The sequence below is a fragment of the Perna viridis genome, chromosome 7 (genome assembly GCF_037379345.1).
Source record: "Perna viridis isolate PV_CMFRI_1.1 ecotype Kerala chromosome 7, ASM3737934v1, whole genome shotgun sequence".
NCBI lineage: Eukaryota > Metazoa > Mollusca > Bivalvia > Mytilida > Mytilidae > Perna > Perna viridis.
Window position 1 is genome coordinate 4,008,119 of NC_142451.1, and position 20,212 is coordinate 4,028,330.

General features: G+C 32.0%; 1 protein-coding gene across 6 annotated transcripts; it reads left to right on the forward strand.

The window, feature by feature from the left end:
- Positions 1–718: 718 nt before the first annotated feature.
- On the forward strand, positions 719–19,391 carry LOC148611009 (flotillin-1-like). Of its 6 annotated transcripts, none has more exons than XM_088591044.1 (12): positions 719–839; positions 3,361–3,436; positions 3,812–3,902; positions 8,729–8,872; positions 9,628–9,747; positions 10,442–10,537; positions 14,406–14,558; positions 15,481–15,662; positions 15,813–15,858; positions 16,516–16,653; positions 17,446–17,610; positions 18,010–19,391. In XM_088591044.1, the coding sequence occupies exons 1-12, from the start codon at positions 794–796 to the stop codon at positions 18,037–18,039; spliced, it is 1,287 nt and encodes a 428-aa protein (XP_088447170.1). In that variant the 5' UTR covers positions 719–793; the 3' UTR covers positions 18,040–19,391. The 6 variants fall into 6 exon arrangements, with proteins under 6 accessions (XP_088447170.1, XP_088447172.1, XP_088447167.1 ...); XM_088591046.1 differs by lacking the exon at positions 10,442–10,537 and adding an exon at positions 10,661–10,756; XM_088591041.1 differs by lacking the exon at positions 3,812–3,902 and adding an exon at positions 5,247–5,337.
- The last annotated feature ends 821 nt before the right edge of the window (positions 19,392–20,212 follow it).

A 20,212-nucleotide genomic window follows, 5' to 3' on the forward strand; every position in this document is an offset into this window, starting at 1 on the left:
ATCTTCAATGAACGGTAGCCTGCAAATCAGATAAAACAACCAACATGCATATATACAAACGCATATAAAGCACACAAAAAACTAATATCAACAAAGAACTAAGAAACATGGGTAACATGGACCCCTTTTGAAAATAGACGAAAAAAAGTTAACACATGGTAAATTTAATAACTATATTTAATGCACTGAACACACTTCTTCTTCTTTTCCATTTTCTTCTTCCTCTCCTTCTTTTTCATTTTCTTCTTCCTCCTCTTCCTCTTTTTTTTCAGATTTTTCAATTTTTTTTTTTTTTGGAAATTCTGAATTATTTAAATTTTTTCAGCTCTTTTCAAAATATATATATATATATATTTTTAATCAAAATTTGAATTAATTTTTTTTGAAAAAAATCCCAGGCCCCCCACCATTAGAAAATGGTTCGTGCCTTATGTCGCAATTTGTTTCAGTAAAAGATTTAGTTTGACTGGATTATAATTTTATGTATCCATTTATTATTTGACAACTAAGGCGAAATGGGAACAAGCCAAAAATATTGCCTAGTATTTAAGAACATAATTCTGAATAAATTGGATTTTTTTTTTTTTAAAGAAAAGTCAATAAAAAAATCGATTTATATTATAACCTAGCGAATTTAGCAATGCTGGAAAAGCTTGCGAAATTGTATGACCTTCACCTTTTCAGGTATCTTAGCCAATCGGAAAACAATAATCCCTTCAGTCCGGATGAGATAAACAGGAACTCGAAGCTTGGCAAGGGGTTGGGCCGGAATAATCAGATACAATTTGCCGTCATGGGTTTCGAAACATGTGGCCCGAACGAGGTGATGGTTGTTTCGGGTAAGTTTACTTGTATTAATTTCTGTTGAGTGAGGTTGCACGCCGGGCAATGCTTTAGTTGTTGTCATGTAATTATATGTTAATTCAATAATTTATGCGACGAAGTTACATCCACAGCCACAGGCATGCCACTTGAAGTACCAAGCATTGATAGAAACAAGTGGCCGTTGTTAAATGAATACTTGGTGTTATGCCATAAGGTTATATGTTTGGAATAGGTGACTTTGAAGAACATCAGAGTTGAGGATAATTGAATTTCAACTTCTTCTCTCCTGACGTCCTGTAACTTGATATGCACTAGGGGGATCCAGCTACTATTTATACTGATATAGATAGTAGTGATTTATCAATGTTCCATGTATAATGAATTTTGATTATTTACATTAAGATAGATTTGGTAAGAACAATTTTAAGACTTTCTCCCTCCAAAACAACACAAATCATTCTGTCGATAACAAAAAAAATCATAATTTATGTTGAAATTAGCAATATACAATGTAAATTATGAAGAAAATCTATATTATAAGTTGGTAATCAATTGGTGAGTATGAATACCCAAAATATAATAATTTGTGCCAAGAATACTTGAAGATTTTTAAAACTTGTGCATGGAACAAGTTCTGCGACCCCCTTAAATTTGTGCATTCTTTATCAGTCGTGATTGTACAGTGAAATCGGACAATTTGGCCTGCTGACAACTCAGCCCGTGTCTCTGGACCACTACGACTGTATATTCAGGAACTAGGACCATCATATAAGACAACTCTGACCATCATACAAGACAACTCAGCCCGTGTTGAATGAGTGCTATGACTGTATTTAAGGATTGTTTGGATACTACGTCCACATACCACATTCCAGACGCCTTCGCCAAACTATGTGTGGTAGTGTTTACAGCCTGACCATCTAGACAGTGACTTTATGATTTGATTGTGTAAATGTGTTTTAAATAAACTCAGTGCTTTGTTGTTACATATATTAATAATGTGAATGTTGATGTGCTTCAAATGAACTCAGTACTTTAGTTACTTTGTTTACATGTATTGATTATGTGAATGTTATGCCTTATTTGTTGATCTTAATAAACATATCGGTAATTTGTAGCTTTACATATTTTTATTGTATGAAAAAAGTCTCAATATAATAGCAGAGAAAATCCACACTGACTGAGCCAGTACCAAGAAAAAAAAATCCGCACAAACATGAAAAAAACTACACAGACAAATGGTTACACAGGTTAATATTTCAATCAGGAAATAAACAGATCTATCCATGTAAACTGTTTTCACAGAATATTCCTACATGCATACACTTCAAAATAAGACCCAGTTCACTTAGAGGTCCTGTAACACGGTCCAAGTTGTCCTGTAACACAGTATTATTAGTCCTGTTACACGATCCAGTGGTCTTATAACATGGTCCGATTAGTCCAGAAACATGGGCCAAGTGGTCTGGAGAGACAGTCCGAGAGGTCGTGGGGAGTGTTCTGGGGGCTGAGATGTCTGTAATTCATGGTACAGTATTTTGGTATTCACTCTTCTCACTTCATTATCCTATAAATTTGTACCTATTTAGTTAAAGGGGTTCAAACTCCTCTGGTTGCAAAAATTTACCAAGTTAAATAGGGAAAAAAAAGTGACGAAACACATCTATTGGATGCTCTCACCACATCAAAGCTTAGTCATTCTATAAAATAAGCCTTTACTTGACCCTTTGATCTATTAGAATGCCTAAGTTATGGCAGTCATTTCTCAAATATTTAAGCATGACATTAGTTGACACAACCAAGTCTCATACATGTACATGTATGTGCCCAAGCCTTACTAGCAAGGAACTTAGTGTACTTACTGAACAAAAGAAAAAAAAACGGATATGTTGAAATGTACATTTTTTGTAACAAATGCACTGGTGTATAATCTAAATACAAAATAGTTAATACCTTCAGAGACCACCAAAAGCTCTTCAATAAGTGTAAACACACCTTTAAGTAAGCTCTAGAAGACCCAACATCAAAATCCATGGCAATTGAAAGATGACAATTTTTATAATGACACAAAAACATCTTTATGACCGATATCTTCAGATTGTGGACAGGAGCATGGCCTTAATTATCCCCTTTAATGTAAGGTCAAAAATGAAATAAAAAAAAAACACACCTGTGACCATAAAATTTGTCTTTTTACATCAAAACTGATTCAAAAGTTACTGGTAAGCAAATTTTCCTTCCTGTCAGTGTTTGAAAGCCAGTAATTGTCTCATACAACACATTTTTTTCCTTCATTACAACCTTGACATGTTTGTTTGGTTTGAAGTTAAAGTAAAAATGAGTGTTCCAATTGGTTGGTATTTTTCAAGAAAAATTCCGCGTATTGGATTGCTTGTATAGAAGTGGGATACTCACAGACTATGCACTTGCAATGCAAATACCTAGGTTCATTGTGTTTTTGATATTACATCAACATTGAGGGTCATAAGACTCAGACCTTTGCATGCTTAATGAATAGTTTTTTTTCATTGACAGGTTGCTGTCATGCAAGATCAATATTTGTTCCTGGAGGTCGAGTGTTTGTCTGGCCAGTCATACAGAAATTACAAAGGTATATTTTATGCATTTATTGTTTACACAAAAAAATACAAGTTCAAAATACATTGTATATGGAGAAAAAATTATTAAAACAAATTCATTACATGCATATACAAATGTATGAATATGTGCAATGTACAAATGTACATTAGAAAAACATTTTATTTTGATACTTGTCATTAACCAGGTATTAAAATTTCAGTAAAATCATTAGTCAAGATCTGTTTTCATTGAATACATGTATGTGTGGAAGCTCAGCAGCAGGATATTTATACATTTAAATATAAAAAGTAAACGATAAAATGCATTGGTGTATTTTCCAAATAAATTCCAATAATCACATGAACATTGAAGATGTTGTATGACTTTTATCCAAAATGCACACCAGAATGAACCTGAATACAATGACATTGTCAATAGAGAGTCCTCATGTTTACACCTCACATGGTGTGGCTGTATCTGTCACAGGTGTGGCACAAGTAAGTCACCCCCCATGTACATACATTCTTCATGTACAGATACATGTATGATATAGTTTGGAAAAGAAGTTGAAATATTGAAAAAGAATTGATTTGGATCAGCTATCACTTCAGTGTATTAAATTTGAAAATTTTTATGGTATAACAAAAAAATAAAACAATTCAATTCCTGTTGAAGCAAGGATTGCATCCATACTTAATTTATACATGTACCTGTATACAAAGGTCCTCTTGATGTACTAAGGAATGGTTTAGTGTAGAACTCTTTGTACATGCGTACTTGGTTTAAAGATTATATGTTAATGTACAACAAGGAATGTTTGTCGTTGCTGTTAACAGTAGTACAATGCTTATTGTTACTTTATTTTGCTGTCGCTATTCGGTCATTGTAGTTGGTTCTACTTACATGTAGTATCAGTTCATGTCTTTATTTAAGTCATTGCTGCATTCTTCCAACTACAAAGTACACTGTACAATTTGTACTTCCCCCCATTTTCTTATCAAAATGCTGTCTATTTTGCTTCTACATTAAGTTGTGGTAAACCATGCATATAATTGACTTGTTACTTTGCACAAGTATAGAATGCAACTGCAATATTCATCAATGGTACATTTGCATGTACATGTAAATACATTTGTACCTTCTTGAAAGAAAAGAAGAATTTTACCACATTTGACTACCTACACGTACATGTACATGATACACATAACTAATATACTTGTACATGCACATCATTTTCTGATATTTTGCAAGGTTTTATACATGTACATGTGTATTTAAAAATTGTACATTACTTTTTATTGTTCAAGAACATGGAAACTTTCTTTATAATTAAATGAATTTCACCCTCATTAAGACTCAATGGAACTATGTTTGAAATTAGTTATCTTATTTTAGAAAAAAATAGGAATATATTGTCTAAAAATAGGAATATATTGTCTAAAAATAGGAATAAATTGTCTAAAAATAGGAATATATTGTCCAAAAAGAGTGTCCCTAACTAAGTATTTGTATTGTACCTTAAGATGTACCTTAAACTCTGAAACAACTTGAACAAAACAAGGGCTAATTATTTCTGAACATTTAGTCAGGATGTACAGTTGCTGCACTTGCACATGATTTGGTACTCTTTAGTGAGGTACAAAATGTTAATTTGTAGTTTTAAATTTTGAGTATTAAGTTTTTACTTTTGTTTCAAAATGTGGTATAAAAAGTAAGCTTTAGTGTTGGCAATAAATTTCAATGTTTCCTGTTCTTTTGTTCATCAAGATATATTGTGAAGTTGCATGTTAGTAATTTTACCTAATTTCATATTATTTACATTGAAATAATTTGATTTTCAGACTATCCCTTAATACCATGACATTACACATAGAAAGCCCTAATGTGTATACACAATTTGGGGTAGCTATTTCTGTCACAGGTGTGGCTCAGGTGAGCAGAAATGATCTCTGACCTTTCTTTCTTTTCAAACTTATTCTTTACTATACCAACTAGAAGTTACATGCAATAGCAGACATTGATACAACTTTGTCTTTGTTAAATATTGTAAAAAAATTATATATTGTCAGTGGTGTTGCAAACTTCAAATAAATGGTGGGGAGGAGTCAAGCTTCACTTTAATCAGGTGGGTTTGTACGAGTGTGTGGTCATGTTACATTGAATGTATATTTCTAATAAATATTGTGTATTTTGGAAATTGGTCATGTTTGCTACATGTAGACTTCAAGGGTGAAGAATAAGTTAAATGTTCTGCATTTTAAAGCTGTTTGTCACTTTTGTAGTTCCATTCACTATATAACTTGTGCATGTTACATACTTCCATTGCTAGTTACATACATAAGTTGCTGGTAGATTGATAGAAATCTATGGAGTATGGTGTAGGAAATATATATACATGTACATGCTTCAAATTTGTAGTATATTTTGTAATATACACGTACATGTATGGACAGTATACATGTATATCAAAACACAATTGTAACATTTGAATTAATCATTACATTTGCTCATTACACAAGAATTAAAAGAATCTTCCATAGTTTGGCAATTGCTTCTGCAAAAGTTAAAATTTATGCCATTAGGATACGCTTGTAATAAATGAGAAGAGATTTCATTCAAGTGCATGTACATGTAGCTTGAAGGATAACCTTTTACTTGTTTAATGGATTGGAAATAATATAGTCATACTGGTTAAAATTTCTCTACCTACGTCATGTACTCCATAGATTTCTGAATTTTGCATGTAATTCCATTATGAATAGAAGGAGGTTTGTTTTCAGGTTATCCTTAAATCTTCTGACATTACCAATAGATAGTGCTAATGTTTATACTCAGCTTGGTGTAGCTGTATCTATTAAAGGTATAGCTCAGGTAAGATAAAGTGTTCTAGCTAACATACTGAGAAGCCATTTTAGGGGGGTTGGTGGTGATAGGTCTTGATGTCTCTTGCTAAAATAACAGGGTGGAAGGCCTTTGTTCAATGTGGATGAGTTGGAAATTCTTGATGTCCTTTACTAAGTGTTAAGGCTAATATGAATGAAGGTGGTCTTATCTCAGATAGGATAGGTTAGGTAAGAGGACTTGATACTCTCACAAGCCAACCTTTGATATGATAGGTCTTCCCCCCTTCTCACATTACAGTACTACAAAGGCATTTTTATTTACAAATGAGGTATCTCGTACAGTGTAATAATCAATGTCAAGGGAAAGAACTGCATGTGTAATAATCATCAGTACATTTTCTGCATTTCCTGTTATTTTTACATTATGAAGAAGTCTCCACTGAGTTGATAAGGTCACCCATTTGCCTGCCTTTTTTATTCACATGGTAACTTGTACATGTAAGTAGTATGTGTCATTGTAGCATAAGGATAAATACCAATTAAACTCAAATCTATGTTTCTATTGATTGTTTGGCATTGTATTTTTTATTCTTCCAAGCACTGGGAAAAATAGTAGTATTTCAACACAAATACAAACTACATATATGATAAATGTACATGTAGTGTCTGGTGAATACACTTTCTGTTTAAAGGAAAAGTGGTAGGAAAAGTATTGTGGCAAAAGGTCATTTTATATTAAATGACTTTATTAAACCTTTAACTCATTATCTATTCCTTTCTGAGCCAAGTTAAGTTCTTGATGTGGTGAAAAAGTTAGCTTGAATGCTTGTTGATTCTAAACTTATATTAAGAGATACATATAGCTTACACATTCAGAGTTCAAATAGCCTTTCACAATGGCAAAGTTCATCCCACCTGCCCATAAGTTTGTTGTAAGGCCACCCCATTGAATTATTTTCTTTTGTCTAGGCAGGGTGGTTCTTAAATCAAACTCAAACTACTTCTATATACATGTACATAATTTTGTCTAAGGAAAAAGAAAACTGCTATAATCATATAAAATTATTAAATTTGATATATTATAGTGAAAATTCTCTCCCCAACCATTCAATTATTAAAACAATACATAAAGGAACAATGTGGGAACCTATGTATTAAATATCAAATTATAGTGAATAGTACAAATTTATCTTGGATTAAACTGGTGTCTCCTTCATTCTTTTAAGTCAATCAAATCCATAGATGATAAAGAGATAAATTCTAACATACACTTAAAAGCTTGACTATGAGTTATCCCCTCTAATTGATCAAGCCTCTTTTTCCTCCTAAATTGTCAACAAAGAGAGGAAATACAAGATATTATCCTAATAAGTCCTGGAAAGAAGATTAATTAGGAAACTTAATGATAGAGATATTCAGTTCTAATCCTGTTATAAACATACGTGTAGAATATAAATGTCCTTAGTTGCAACTTATGCCAGTCTCCATACACGGTTCAGTGTAGTACAAAAAAAAAACATACATGTACATTTTGTAGTGCTTTTTTGCAGAGCTACTGTTTGAGTATTGTGTCATACACATGTATTATATGAACTTTAGTTAGAAAGCACTATAAGCACTTTATTCTATTTTATGTAAGATTGTTTTTGTTTGTTGGGGTTTAACGCCTGAGCAGCAATATTTCAGCTATATTCAGGTGAATTTTTTAGTAAGAGACAATTCTCCTAGAAACTAAAATGCAATTTCAAACATTGTAAGGACAACAGTGCTAGTTAATTATATGATCATTTGATATCTTCAATATGCTTCCTATGAATCCTATGAAATTTGAACATGTTTAAAAACATTGACCTAAGGCAGTTAGTCTGATTAAAGTAAAACTAGGTATGCTATGCTAAACATCTTGTCTTTTGGTAGTGTTTTCATTAATAGAAAGAAAGGGATTAAAGCTACTTATTTACATGATACTGTCAGGAATTAATTGAAATCCTTCACCAGCTATGCCTAATAACTACATTTGTTATAGAAACACTGGCTGGTCATGTGACTAATTTATTATATTTATATCATTTAATTAATCTGATCTTTTTATACATGTAGTACTGGGAAGCTCTTTATACATATAATACTGGGAAGCTCTTTATACATGTATAGAAATAAATAATACACACTGATATAATAAATTCCTTTTAGTAGAATTGCACAGTAAGAACTTATAAATTATATAATTTCAATTTCTTGTTGATAAGTCAGATGCATCTCTATTATACATTCAATACAGTGTTTGTAACATATCTTACAGTTAATTTATATTTGTTAATGATTATAAATTCAGCTTCTGTTTCATTGTTACATGTACATTATACATGATAAATGCAAAAAAAAAAATTTTTGTTATATCTATGTCAGTTGTTTACTAAATTTCACCAAACCAATGTAGTGATTGTCATAATGATGTTAATTTTTATTACCCATGTCAGGTGAAGATTCAAGGTTCCAACCAAGATATGTTAGCATCAGCGTGTGAACTTTTCTTAGGCAAGAATGACACTGAGATTAGAAAAGTTGCCCAAGAAACACTTGAAGGACATCAGAGGGCTATCATGGGAAATATGACTGTTGAGGTTCATATCATTCGTATTTAGCACTTTCATACTGTAACCTTGTGGATAAACTACAAATGTACATATACAAGACTTTTGGTCATGTAGAAGTTATAAGTTTCTTTCAAGTTTAGTATTAGTTTCAACATTTGAGCCTGGGCAAGAAATAATTATTGAAATTAGCTGGATATTTTGAGATTTTCAAGTTTCATGAGTTATATAACCCTTTTCCCTATGATTCTGTCTGAATAATTAATTGCTTGACATTTGGCATGGCAGAAATTCTAGTGATCATCCATCTGTTTTAGGAAACCCACATAAGGAACATAGCATACTTGTTTTTGATTGGTCAACTCAGTTCAAGGTCAAAAGAATGCAACACAATCACAAAACAACCAATTGTTATGACTACTTTTTCATATCATTTGTTTTTTGGTTTCACATCATCTGAGGGGTAATATAATTATAAGTATCTTACAATCCAAGAAGTGAGTAAAAGAACCAAATCATAGAGAATACAAACAAATACAGGTACATGTAGAAATGTATTTTATTAGGATTTCCAAGCTTAAATAAAGTAAATCTTTACAGATTTCTGTATGGCAGAAAAATGGAGGGTTTTGAGTATATTAAACTAAGAGAACTAGAGATCATTTAATGCTTACTACTGCATTCATGGTAGCATTTCGATATTCATGCTTTTTAAAGAGTAAAATATAAAGAGATACCAGTTTGCTAGGCATCTTATAGTTCTAGAAAATTTATGCTTTTGGCAGGAAATCTACAAAGACCGTAAGAAGTTTTCTAAAGCTGTTTTTGAAGTGGCATCGTCAGACTTGGTAAACATGGGTATCTTTGTAGTCAGTTATACCATTACAGATATTAGAGATAGCGAGGTATGTAGAAGAAACAAGAATTCTTTTTATTTAAAGATAGAATGTATGTTAAATGATTTTTCAACTGGAGAATAATGATATAATGGCTTGTATGATACTGCTAAGATTTCTACATACTAAGTACTATTGTACTTGTAAATTTGTTCTGTTTTAGAAATTTTACAAAACAAAACAGAATCACTATGGTTATATTTTAAAAGTGGTAATGTTTAGCACCTTATAAATGTATGTAGTGCCTAAGTGATGCATTGTGATTTTACGAAATCATTCTAAATGCATTGCGTATTCATTGTTTTTTTCTTTACAATTTCCCTGAAAGTAGGTGAGTAGTCACTTTAGATGACTATATGGTTGTTTTAACTTTTAGCAGCCCATCTAAGTATTGTATCTAGGATGTTGGAAATAAGCGTTGTAACCTGAGCAATTGGCTACAACCTAAAAATTAATTGAATATTTAAGTAATTAATATAATTAAAGTAATTGTTGATCCCAATTTCATTTAAAATTATAAATTTCACAATAGAAAGGAGAACTGTTCAAATGTACAAGATAAAAAAAACCACTGTAATATTGAATTGGAATTACTTAGAATGAAAAAGTTTCATGATATTACTATGGTACAACTTTATCAACCTTAGTATAAAGTATCCATAAGAAAGATCCAGTGTTATTTGTATTGCGTTACGAATTTCAGGGATACTTGCATGCCTTGGGTATGAAACGTACTGCAGAGGTAAAACGTGATGCAAGAATCGGTGAAGCAGAGGCTCAAAGAGATGCTGGAATTAAGGTGAAGTTTTTATGTTTTTCAGGAACCTTGCAGCCTATTGTCACAGTGTTGATTCACTGCTTGCTGCTGGTTTATGTTGTATATTTAAACTGTTACTATTGATTCACTAACATTTATCATCAGGGGTATTTGAAGTCACTTGGTTTAGCCCGTACTGCACAAGTTAAAAGGGATGCTCGTATTGGTGAGGCTGAAGCCCAGAGGGATGCTGGTATTAAGGTACCCTGTACTAATATCACTGTTGTGTCTTATTATTTTAGTGTCACACAAATAACCATTTCATACATAAAATTGGGATGGGATTTTCCACAGATTCACTTATTTACTTTAGATTTTGTCAGTTTCGGCTTCCTTGTTGTTCCTTGTATCTCATCCCAGATTAAATAATATAGATAATATTCACATTCATCTCTCACATGTTTATTACCCAAATATATTCCATCCTGACCCTCTATGTCACCTTTTAAAACACTCTAGAGTCAACATTCTTTGTTGGATGTTGACTATACATGGTTTATTATTAGTCCTGAAGAAGATCTCAGTACCCTAGCTTTACAAGATGATAGGTCAAATTCACAGGAAATTAAGACCTCTGGGATGTAACATTTTGTGTTGCTCTTATCATTTAATAAATAAGTTCTTTGATCAATTTTACCTCAGAATTCATACATTAATGTTTCATTTATACCACAATCCTCATTATAACAGTTTCCAGTTTCATCCTTAAATCATTAAGCACTTATTGGGTATCAACCCTTCAAATGTATTTAATTTATATAATAATACTTGTCTGTGCTTTTTCTTTAAATTGTTCATTGACATTCGCATTGTTTTGTCTAAGTACAACTGAAGAAGTTTTTTTATCTTTAAATAAATACAACACTGTATAACAAAACTGGCCTTTGTGTATGGAATGGATTACTGTGTATTATGGTAGTTAGCTGTACCTTGCATTCTGAGACCCCTCCTTATTGAATTTTTCCTATGATTTCATTGGTTGAATATTTGATCCTGATTTGGTTTGCTTGGTATGTGAATGTAATGCTATTGTTATGTTTAAATACCATATTCTCATCTACTTTGATTTGCATGCACACCTTTGTTTAAGAACATATGTAAAAGTTTTTTTTTTTTTTGAAATTAACGAATGATACTTAATCATGCGTATCAGGTTGAAAGTATAATGCAGGTTAAAAGTTGTTCAGGATGTTTTTTATTGAAATGCAACACGTAAGTTATCAATGCATTCTCTTTTTATGATCAAAACTATCACTTTCAGTTGATCAGACTTCAAAGAAGATAGAATATTTCTGAAATTCAATTCAAATATACATACAAGCAGAACTGCTGAATGTATTATTCAATGTTCACTCTGATTAGTCTGAATGTATCATTCAATGTTCACTCTGATTAGTCTGAATGTATTATTCAATGTTCACTCTGATTAGTCACTGCTGAATGTATTATTCAATGTTCACTCTGATTAGTCTGAATGTATTATTCAATGTTCACTCTGATTAGTCTGAACGTATTACTCAATGTTCACCCTGATTAGTCACTGCTGAATGTATTATTCAATGTTCACTCTGATTAGTCACTGCTGAATGTATTATTCAATGTTCACTCTGATTAGTCTGAATGTAATATTCAATGTTCACTCTGATTAGTCACTGCTGAATGTATTATTCAATGTTCACTCTGATTAGTCACTGCTGAATGTATTATTCAATGTTCACTCTGATTAGTCACTGCTGAATGTATTATTCAATGTTCACTCTGATTAGTCACTGCTGAATGTATTATTCAATATTCACTCTGATTAGTCTGAATGTATTATTCATTGTTCACTCTGATTAGTCACTGCTGAATGTATTAAGGCTAACCTTGGCTGGTATTGATATTTTTAAAACATACATGTATTACTAACCTTTTGTAAAACCATAATGTAACAGCTTGGAAATTTCTACTTCAATTAAAAACGCTTGAATATGGAATGAAGTGGGTTTTCCCCTCCATTTTTATCATTATATGTTGTGAGCATGTACTATATGTATTTTCATGTTTTTCATTCATAACAATATGAATCATTTGTGTTCCTTATATTCTTAGATTGTTCGATTTTTGACATGTTATAGGAAGCACAAACCTGGTTCTAAATTTTACTAACACTAACTTGACAGTTCAGTAGAGATATGTAGAACAATATAGAGAGTGTATCAGAGACAGACTACTCTCTCTGGAATTACTTACTTATTAATGCATTGTTCGGTATTGATTTGTTCCCTGATAGCAACTCTCATCTAAATATCAATAATTAATGATTTTATATGGTATTATGTAACCAGACATGGCTTTAGTCAATAGGGTATAGAAACATGAGTTCCTGCCCTTAGTGGACAGTATTGGCTGTATGTGAAAAGCACATTATTGTTATTTTAGAAAGATCAGTTTTTTAAGATGTAATTGTATTCCACTTAAAGGGTCAAGGTTTATTTCCTAATCATAGAAGTTTGGGGATGATTAGGAAACATTGTGTCTGTATGTCTGTTTACTTAATAATCAATTTAACCCTAACTTTGTACTCTCATTGGGCATTTCTATGTGTTTTCTTCAAATAGTTGTTGCCCACCTTTCATAGTATTTAGCTTTATTCTATATATCTACCCCCACAAAAAGTTACAGGAATAAAATGTCTTTGATCAGTCCTTTCATAGTATCTCCATTCCTGGATAGTGGTTTCATTTTTTGACAGATTTTCTCCAATCTTCATGGAATTTCAGTAGCAACATAAGCTTTATAGGAATCAATTTTTTTAGAGGATGTCCACTCCTTGATAGAGATACTTAGCTAAAAATGATTAATTAAGGCTTGTGGCTGAATTGGGCCTTTAAACTTTAGTGATTAATTAAGGCTTGTAACTGGATTGGGCCTTCAAACTCTACTGAACGGTTAAGGCTTGTAGCTGAATTGGGCCTTCAAACTCCAGTGATTAATTAAGGCTTGTGGCCTTGATCGTGCATGTAAATGTGCACGATGGAATATAATTACTGTTGGAAGACTCCAAAAGGAGGTCAAGAAGTGTTTTAAGGGGGTATTTTCTTTCTGAAATTGCTCACAGTATTTCTAGTTAAATTATATATTTATTATTTTTACAACTCATAATTTCCATATAAATACAACACATTATTTATTGCATACTGTTGGAATGGTATAACAAAATGGAACCCAAAATGAGTAGTTTTTTTAAAAATTTAATTGTTTTGGGTATTTTTCAGTGTATAGTTATAAATTATAATGTTCAGATTTCATAAATTTATTCTAATTATTCATATCATTATACTATATATACTAATTTATTAATAATAATATCATAACAATTTGATATTTTGGATAAACAAAGTTTATTTTTAAATGCTTCCTACTATTAAGAATTAACTGTAAAATGGTTGTTTTCTCAACTGTGAATATTAAACAGTAGTTGCAGACCTTTTTAGCATGATAATCTTTCTTTGGTCAGATTGCATTTCACTTTTCCTATTATGTGGGGCTTTTTTTTAGGGGTATTGGAACTGGACTTTTCTTTATTGCACATATGAAGGAACATGGGATATCAATATGCTCATTTAAGCTTTTTTAATTGGTTTCTGCCACAAAAGTTTAGTTTAGCTCTGAACAGATTTGAAAGTTAAACTTGCACAGATGAAAGTATGAAAGAGAAGAAAGACAAATATTGATTTTAAAGTCTTTCAGTTTATGGTTAAGGTAACTAGTACTGAGTTTTTCCAGTTGGGACCTTTTGCATTGCTTGGTTTTCATAATGAGTTAAATAGTATTACTAAAAGTGATAAAACATGTGTTGACTTTGTAGGAAGCCTTAGCTGAAGAGAAGAGAATGACAGCTCGCTACTCAAATGATGTTGACATTGCTCAATCCCAGAGAGACTTCGAGCTGAAGAAAGCCCAATATGACCAAGAAGTCTTCACCAAGAAAGCGACTTCAGAACTAGCTTATGATTTACAGGTAATAAAAAAATGGATCATTTGTAAATAGTTAAAATGATGGTTAATTACATTCCAAGTTCTTATTGACTTGTTAAAAAAATAACTTATCTGTGTATTTTAACTTGAGGAAGCCAAACACCTGGTTAATCCATAATTCCTTCATTGAAAATGGAAATTTTGTTATGAATTTTGACATAATTAATATTTTTCTTTTCAAAATGTAGTTATTTTCTAGGGAATCTTGGTTATTTTTATGTAATGTTGGTTTGTTTGTTCATTTCATACCTGCCCCATGCAGGTCCAGGTGTTAAAAGAATAGGCCTGCAGCAACACTAAGCTTGTCTTAAAAGGCGACTGAATTGTGCTCAGAAATCTAGCCGGGGGCCAGGCCCTCTGCCCACAGAGCAACTGGGATGTGTACCCCAGGTGGTGGAATGGGGTACCCCTGGCATGTTACATGCTGGGCTTGTCAGGCTATAATACGGAAAACCTGACTGCAAACCATAGTGGTGCACTGTGTTGGGAAAGATGTCACGTTCCTCGCACGTTAAAGAACCCTACTGTGGTATTTGATGTCACAGGAGGCTAAATTGCCAGACCCTACCCATCCCCCCTTTTTCTAGTGGCAATTATCCTTGTGTCCCATCCTTTTTTTCATTTTATCATCATCATTTCATGTTCATTTTATCATCCCTTTCATGTTCATCACCTGAACATAGTTGAAATATCGCTGTTCAGGCATTAAACCCCAACAATCAATCAATCATTTCATACCTGGACAATTACTTGAGTATGAGAATAGATCTTAATGAAATAAAGGAAGGCTGGTATTGATTTTGGGGGTGTGACTTGAACCATTATAAAATTACCACTTTAATATGTCAGTTTGTGAAATAGTAAAAATACATTTTTGGAAGTATATATAAATTATTTTTCTATAGGCTGCTAAAACAAAACAGGCAATTAAAGAGGAACAAATGCAAATAAAAGTCATTGAAAGATCACAGCAGATTCAACTGCAAGAGCAGGAAATTACCCGACGTGAGCGCGAGCTTGATGCTCAAATCCGTAAACCAGCTGAAGCTGAGAAATTCAGACTGGAGAAAATTGCTGAAGCTAACAGGTAATCTTTAAACAATTGTGTTTGATATTATATGAATCTTCCTTCATGTTATTTAAATAGAATTCATAGTATACGAAAATCTCATAGATTAGCTTGTTTAACATCTGTCATATCACATGGTAATTTTGATTTTATAATTGTTTTTCACAGGAAGAGAATTATTTTGGAAGCTGAAGCAGAGGCTGAATCCATTAAGGTAAGAAAGAAAAGCACATCTTTTAGCCAGGCTACCCAGTAGTGGCAGATTCAGGGGTCATTGACCCTCTGTCTTCAAAATCTGTTGATCTAACCTGCTACCTGACTACTCAACATCATGCCAATAAACCATGTTGCTGGATTTTGTAGAATAGTTGGTAGAGTTGCATATGATTTATGGTAATTGCATCTATTTGATGAATATTGTCTAGAGCATAGATTTTATTGCACAAGCTTCAGTATGCAATATTATACTATGCACGTGATAATATTCATCAATATCCTCTTTACTATATAGTAACAAATTTATGACATCCTTTTGTGCTTGTGTGGAAACAATACATCATTAAAAAAAATGATTAAGATAGTGACCTAGTGTTATTACTGATCTGAAGGTTATATTGAAATTAGTGCTAATTCTATATCCACTCTATCATTTTATTCCTGTATATTTGACTGGTCATTATCCATCATCTTGTCTTAACAAACGAACAAGTTAAAAACATAGAAAAAAATAAACCTTGTTGTCATTTGTACACCATGATCATCATAATTGACCATGACACTAGATATTTTTTTTATGAATGAGACAGTAGTAGCTAAGTTGCGTCAGTTGTGATTTGTGTTCTGTTTGAAACAACAAAGTTTAATTTTACAGCTGAGAGGTGATGCTGAAGCCTACTCCATTGAAGCTAAAGCTAAGGCCGAAGCTGAACAGATGGCCAAAAAAGCTGATGCATGGAAAGACTACCAGGATGCTGCTATGATTGATATGATCCTGGAAACTCTACCAAAGGTAGGTTGGAGGATGGTGACAGAGGGTTATATAGGACTAGAAACTCTACCAAAGGTAAGTTGGAGGATGGTGACAGAGGGTTGTATAGGATTTCAAGAAACTTTACCAAACGTAAGTTGGAGGATGGTGGCAGAGGGTTATATAGGACTTCAAGAAACTTTACCAAAGGTAAGTTGGAGGATGATGGCAGATGGTATGTAGGACTTCTAGAAACTCTACCAAAGGTAAGTTGAAAGATGGTGACAGAGAGTTATATAGGACTTCAAGAAACTTTACCAAAGGTAGGTTGGAGGATGGTGACAGAGGGTTATATAGGACTTCAAGAAACTTTACCAAAGGTAAGTTGGAGGATGATAGCAGAGGATATGTAGGACTTCTAGAAACTCTACCAAAGGTAAGTTGGAGGATGGTGACAGAGGGTTATATAGGACTTCTAAAAAACGTTACCAAAGGTAAGTTGGAGGATGGTGACAGAGGGTATGTAGGACTTCTAGAAACTTTACCAAAGGTAGGTTGGAGGTTGTATGGCTGAGGGTTATATAGGGCTATCTGGAAATTTTACCAAAGTTAGGTTGGAGGATGCGTGACTGAGAGTTTTATTGGACTTCTAGAAACTCTTATAGAACTGTAATAAGAAGCTGATGCTGAACAGCTTTAGCATGTTTTGTTGGAGAATACAAGTCAGGTGCATTTTTGCAGATATTTAGAGTAGGAAAAAACTAAAAATACTTCTCTGGAAAAAAGAGGAAACTGTCAGTAATATAATATTTAACATTTCTTTTATAATTGTAGATTGCTGCTGAAATTTCTGCTCCTTTAAGCAGCACAAAGAAGATAACAATGGTATCATCTGGCAAAGGATCAGTTGGTGCAGCCAAGGTCACTGGAGAAGTCCTGGACATCATGGAAAAGATCCCATTAGTTGTAGAAAACCTTACAGGCATCAACATCTCAAAGGTACTCTTAATCATTTTTTTATAAGTTTTATGGTATCAGACCTGATGCATTGTTCAACAACTGATAAATGAAAATTGACAAAATTATAAGTATGTAACTAAAGTCTAAGCAGTGAATTACAAAAACGCAACGAAAATCAAGTTTGACTCTTACTGCATACCTCTTAGAAGGTTTGAATAAGTTACCGGTAGAGAAATAGTACGTAATGTGTAGTGAATTGATATAAAGGTTATCACTGCTGTACTGTTACTTTTGTGATGTGTGTTTATATATGTTCATGCTTGTCTAATTTATAAGGCATTCAAAAAGTAGTACTGTACATAAAATTTATAATTTATACAGAGTTTTTTGATGCATGCTTCATGTTAGATTCTGTATTTGAGTTTTTGTCTTTTTTAGAACATCAAGGCTGCCACAAGGAGACCGTGAACACTTTGATACTCTCTGTATTTAACCTTAATCTATCCACCAGAACTGGTTGTATATATAGTCATTCTGTCATCATATTGTTTATTTATTTTAACCTGTAGTGTGTGGACATTTTTAACTTTTAAAGCAATGTAAGTTTAACACATAATGACATCAATATTTTAATTTATTTTTAGTGTTTTATGGATGTTTTAATCAGTACATTTTTTAGACTACGAGACAAGGTCAGTTAATAAGATTCTACGAATGAAAAGATCTATATATGTTAGCAATACATATTTTGTAATAGGGGGATGATGTCATTACGCGATTGAATCTTGAAGAGTTTGACAAATCACACTGAGACATAACTCATTAGGACATGTTTTGACATAATGAGTCATCAGAAAAATCAGTGATGTTTTTTTTTCAAGCTAAATTAAAGTTAAGTTGAAAACCATCATTCAATTCAATGGTAACAAATCATGATGCTTTTCAACTTTTATGGGAAGGACACATTATATATGTTGTTTTTGTATACAATGTATTAATACAGTGACAAAGTTCATTAGCTGTTACATATGTGGTAGTCTTTTGTGTATAGTATAATTAAGAAGGGAAGTAAATTTTGATTGTAAGGAAGATATGAACTGTGATTTACTGGCCATCATGCAGTTGTAAGATCAATAATCTGCTGATTCTGGTAAAGGTCTGATCTCATACAATTCTGTTGTTTTTATGATTTCTGTAATATGTGTAGAGATCATCCTCTAATTTTAATTGTTACTTTTAAGCATTTTAAACTAGTCTATTTTTAAAATCATAACTTGTGTATTGCTTGTAAACATAATAAAAAATTATGAAATTAATGTTTTATTTGTCCAAAATTTGCTCTTGAAAAGGAAAGATATGTTTTTAAATATTTAAAAGTTTAAAAGGTTTTTAATTTTCTGGTTTTTATCTTTATGCAAATACAACTCGTGTCTTCTGAATGAGTTTACTTATTAGTAACAAAATGCATGCTAGTGTTATGTTAAAGATTGTTTCAGATACTACTGCAATTATCTGTCTATTCATTTCATAAAATCTTTCTACTAATGTGTTGTTTTATCTCAGGGTTATTTTTTATTGTACTTGGTCATTTTCAACGGTAATTGATTTTTCAGTGATTTTGTATGAAAACTTCAGATTGAATATCACAAAATTATGTGCTGAAAAGGATGTTAAACTTAATATTTTATTGCTAGGCATTAGAACTGTTTTCTGTTTCTGAATAATAAAATACCAACAAAACAATAAATATTTCAGTATAAAACATAACAGTTGTACTTTGAAATCATCTGTATACTTCATAATAAAGTATTTACTCTTAATTAATTTTGTTCAGCCCTTTTTATCCATGTTATGTGTTGTCTTCATTTAAAAACGTAAGTCAACCATTGCCTTTAAAGTATGGAAAGCTAAGAATACATTAAAAGCATGTACTTTATTATTTTATGTACATTTACCTGAACTCTCATACAGTTATGGTGGTAATATTTATAGGTTAATTAATTGGGGAGAGTGTAAAACAAAAATATGAGCATGAGTGCTGAAGAACGCCTAGATTTAACGAGTGTACAGAATTTGTTCTGTGCACGAGTAAAATCCTCAAGCGTTCTTAGCACAAGTGATAATATTTTGATTATCCACGATAACCGATTGATTATCCTATTTATTATATAGATTTTCTTCATAATTTATGGATGTTTTCAGTATGAATTTTAAATTCTGTGATGATGGATTGATATCAAAGTTATTCAGTTTTGGCAGGAGAAAGCGTGAGAGTGAAATTATCGAATTTATTTCAGTGTGAATTATCAAAATTTATTACACTGGGAACATCCGATAAAACACTGCTATTTATATAATATTAGATATATGCATTTGGAGATTAAAAATTCCTCTTACTATATGCATATTGTTTTTGGTCAACAGTCTCATCATTTAATGCTGACAAAATCAATTTTTTTTCTATATTGTATGAGTATAGTTCATAAAAGGAAGCTCACTGATGGATGCATTATCTCGTCTGGACATATGATTCACTTCACTTATATTAACTGTGTTGGTTCCGATTTCAAATACACTTTTCATTCATAATATTAGTCAGTTTTGCAAATATAATTTCAATTTTAATTTCAAAAATTATTTT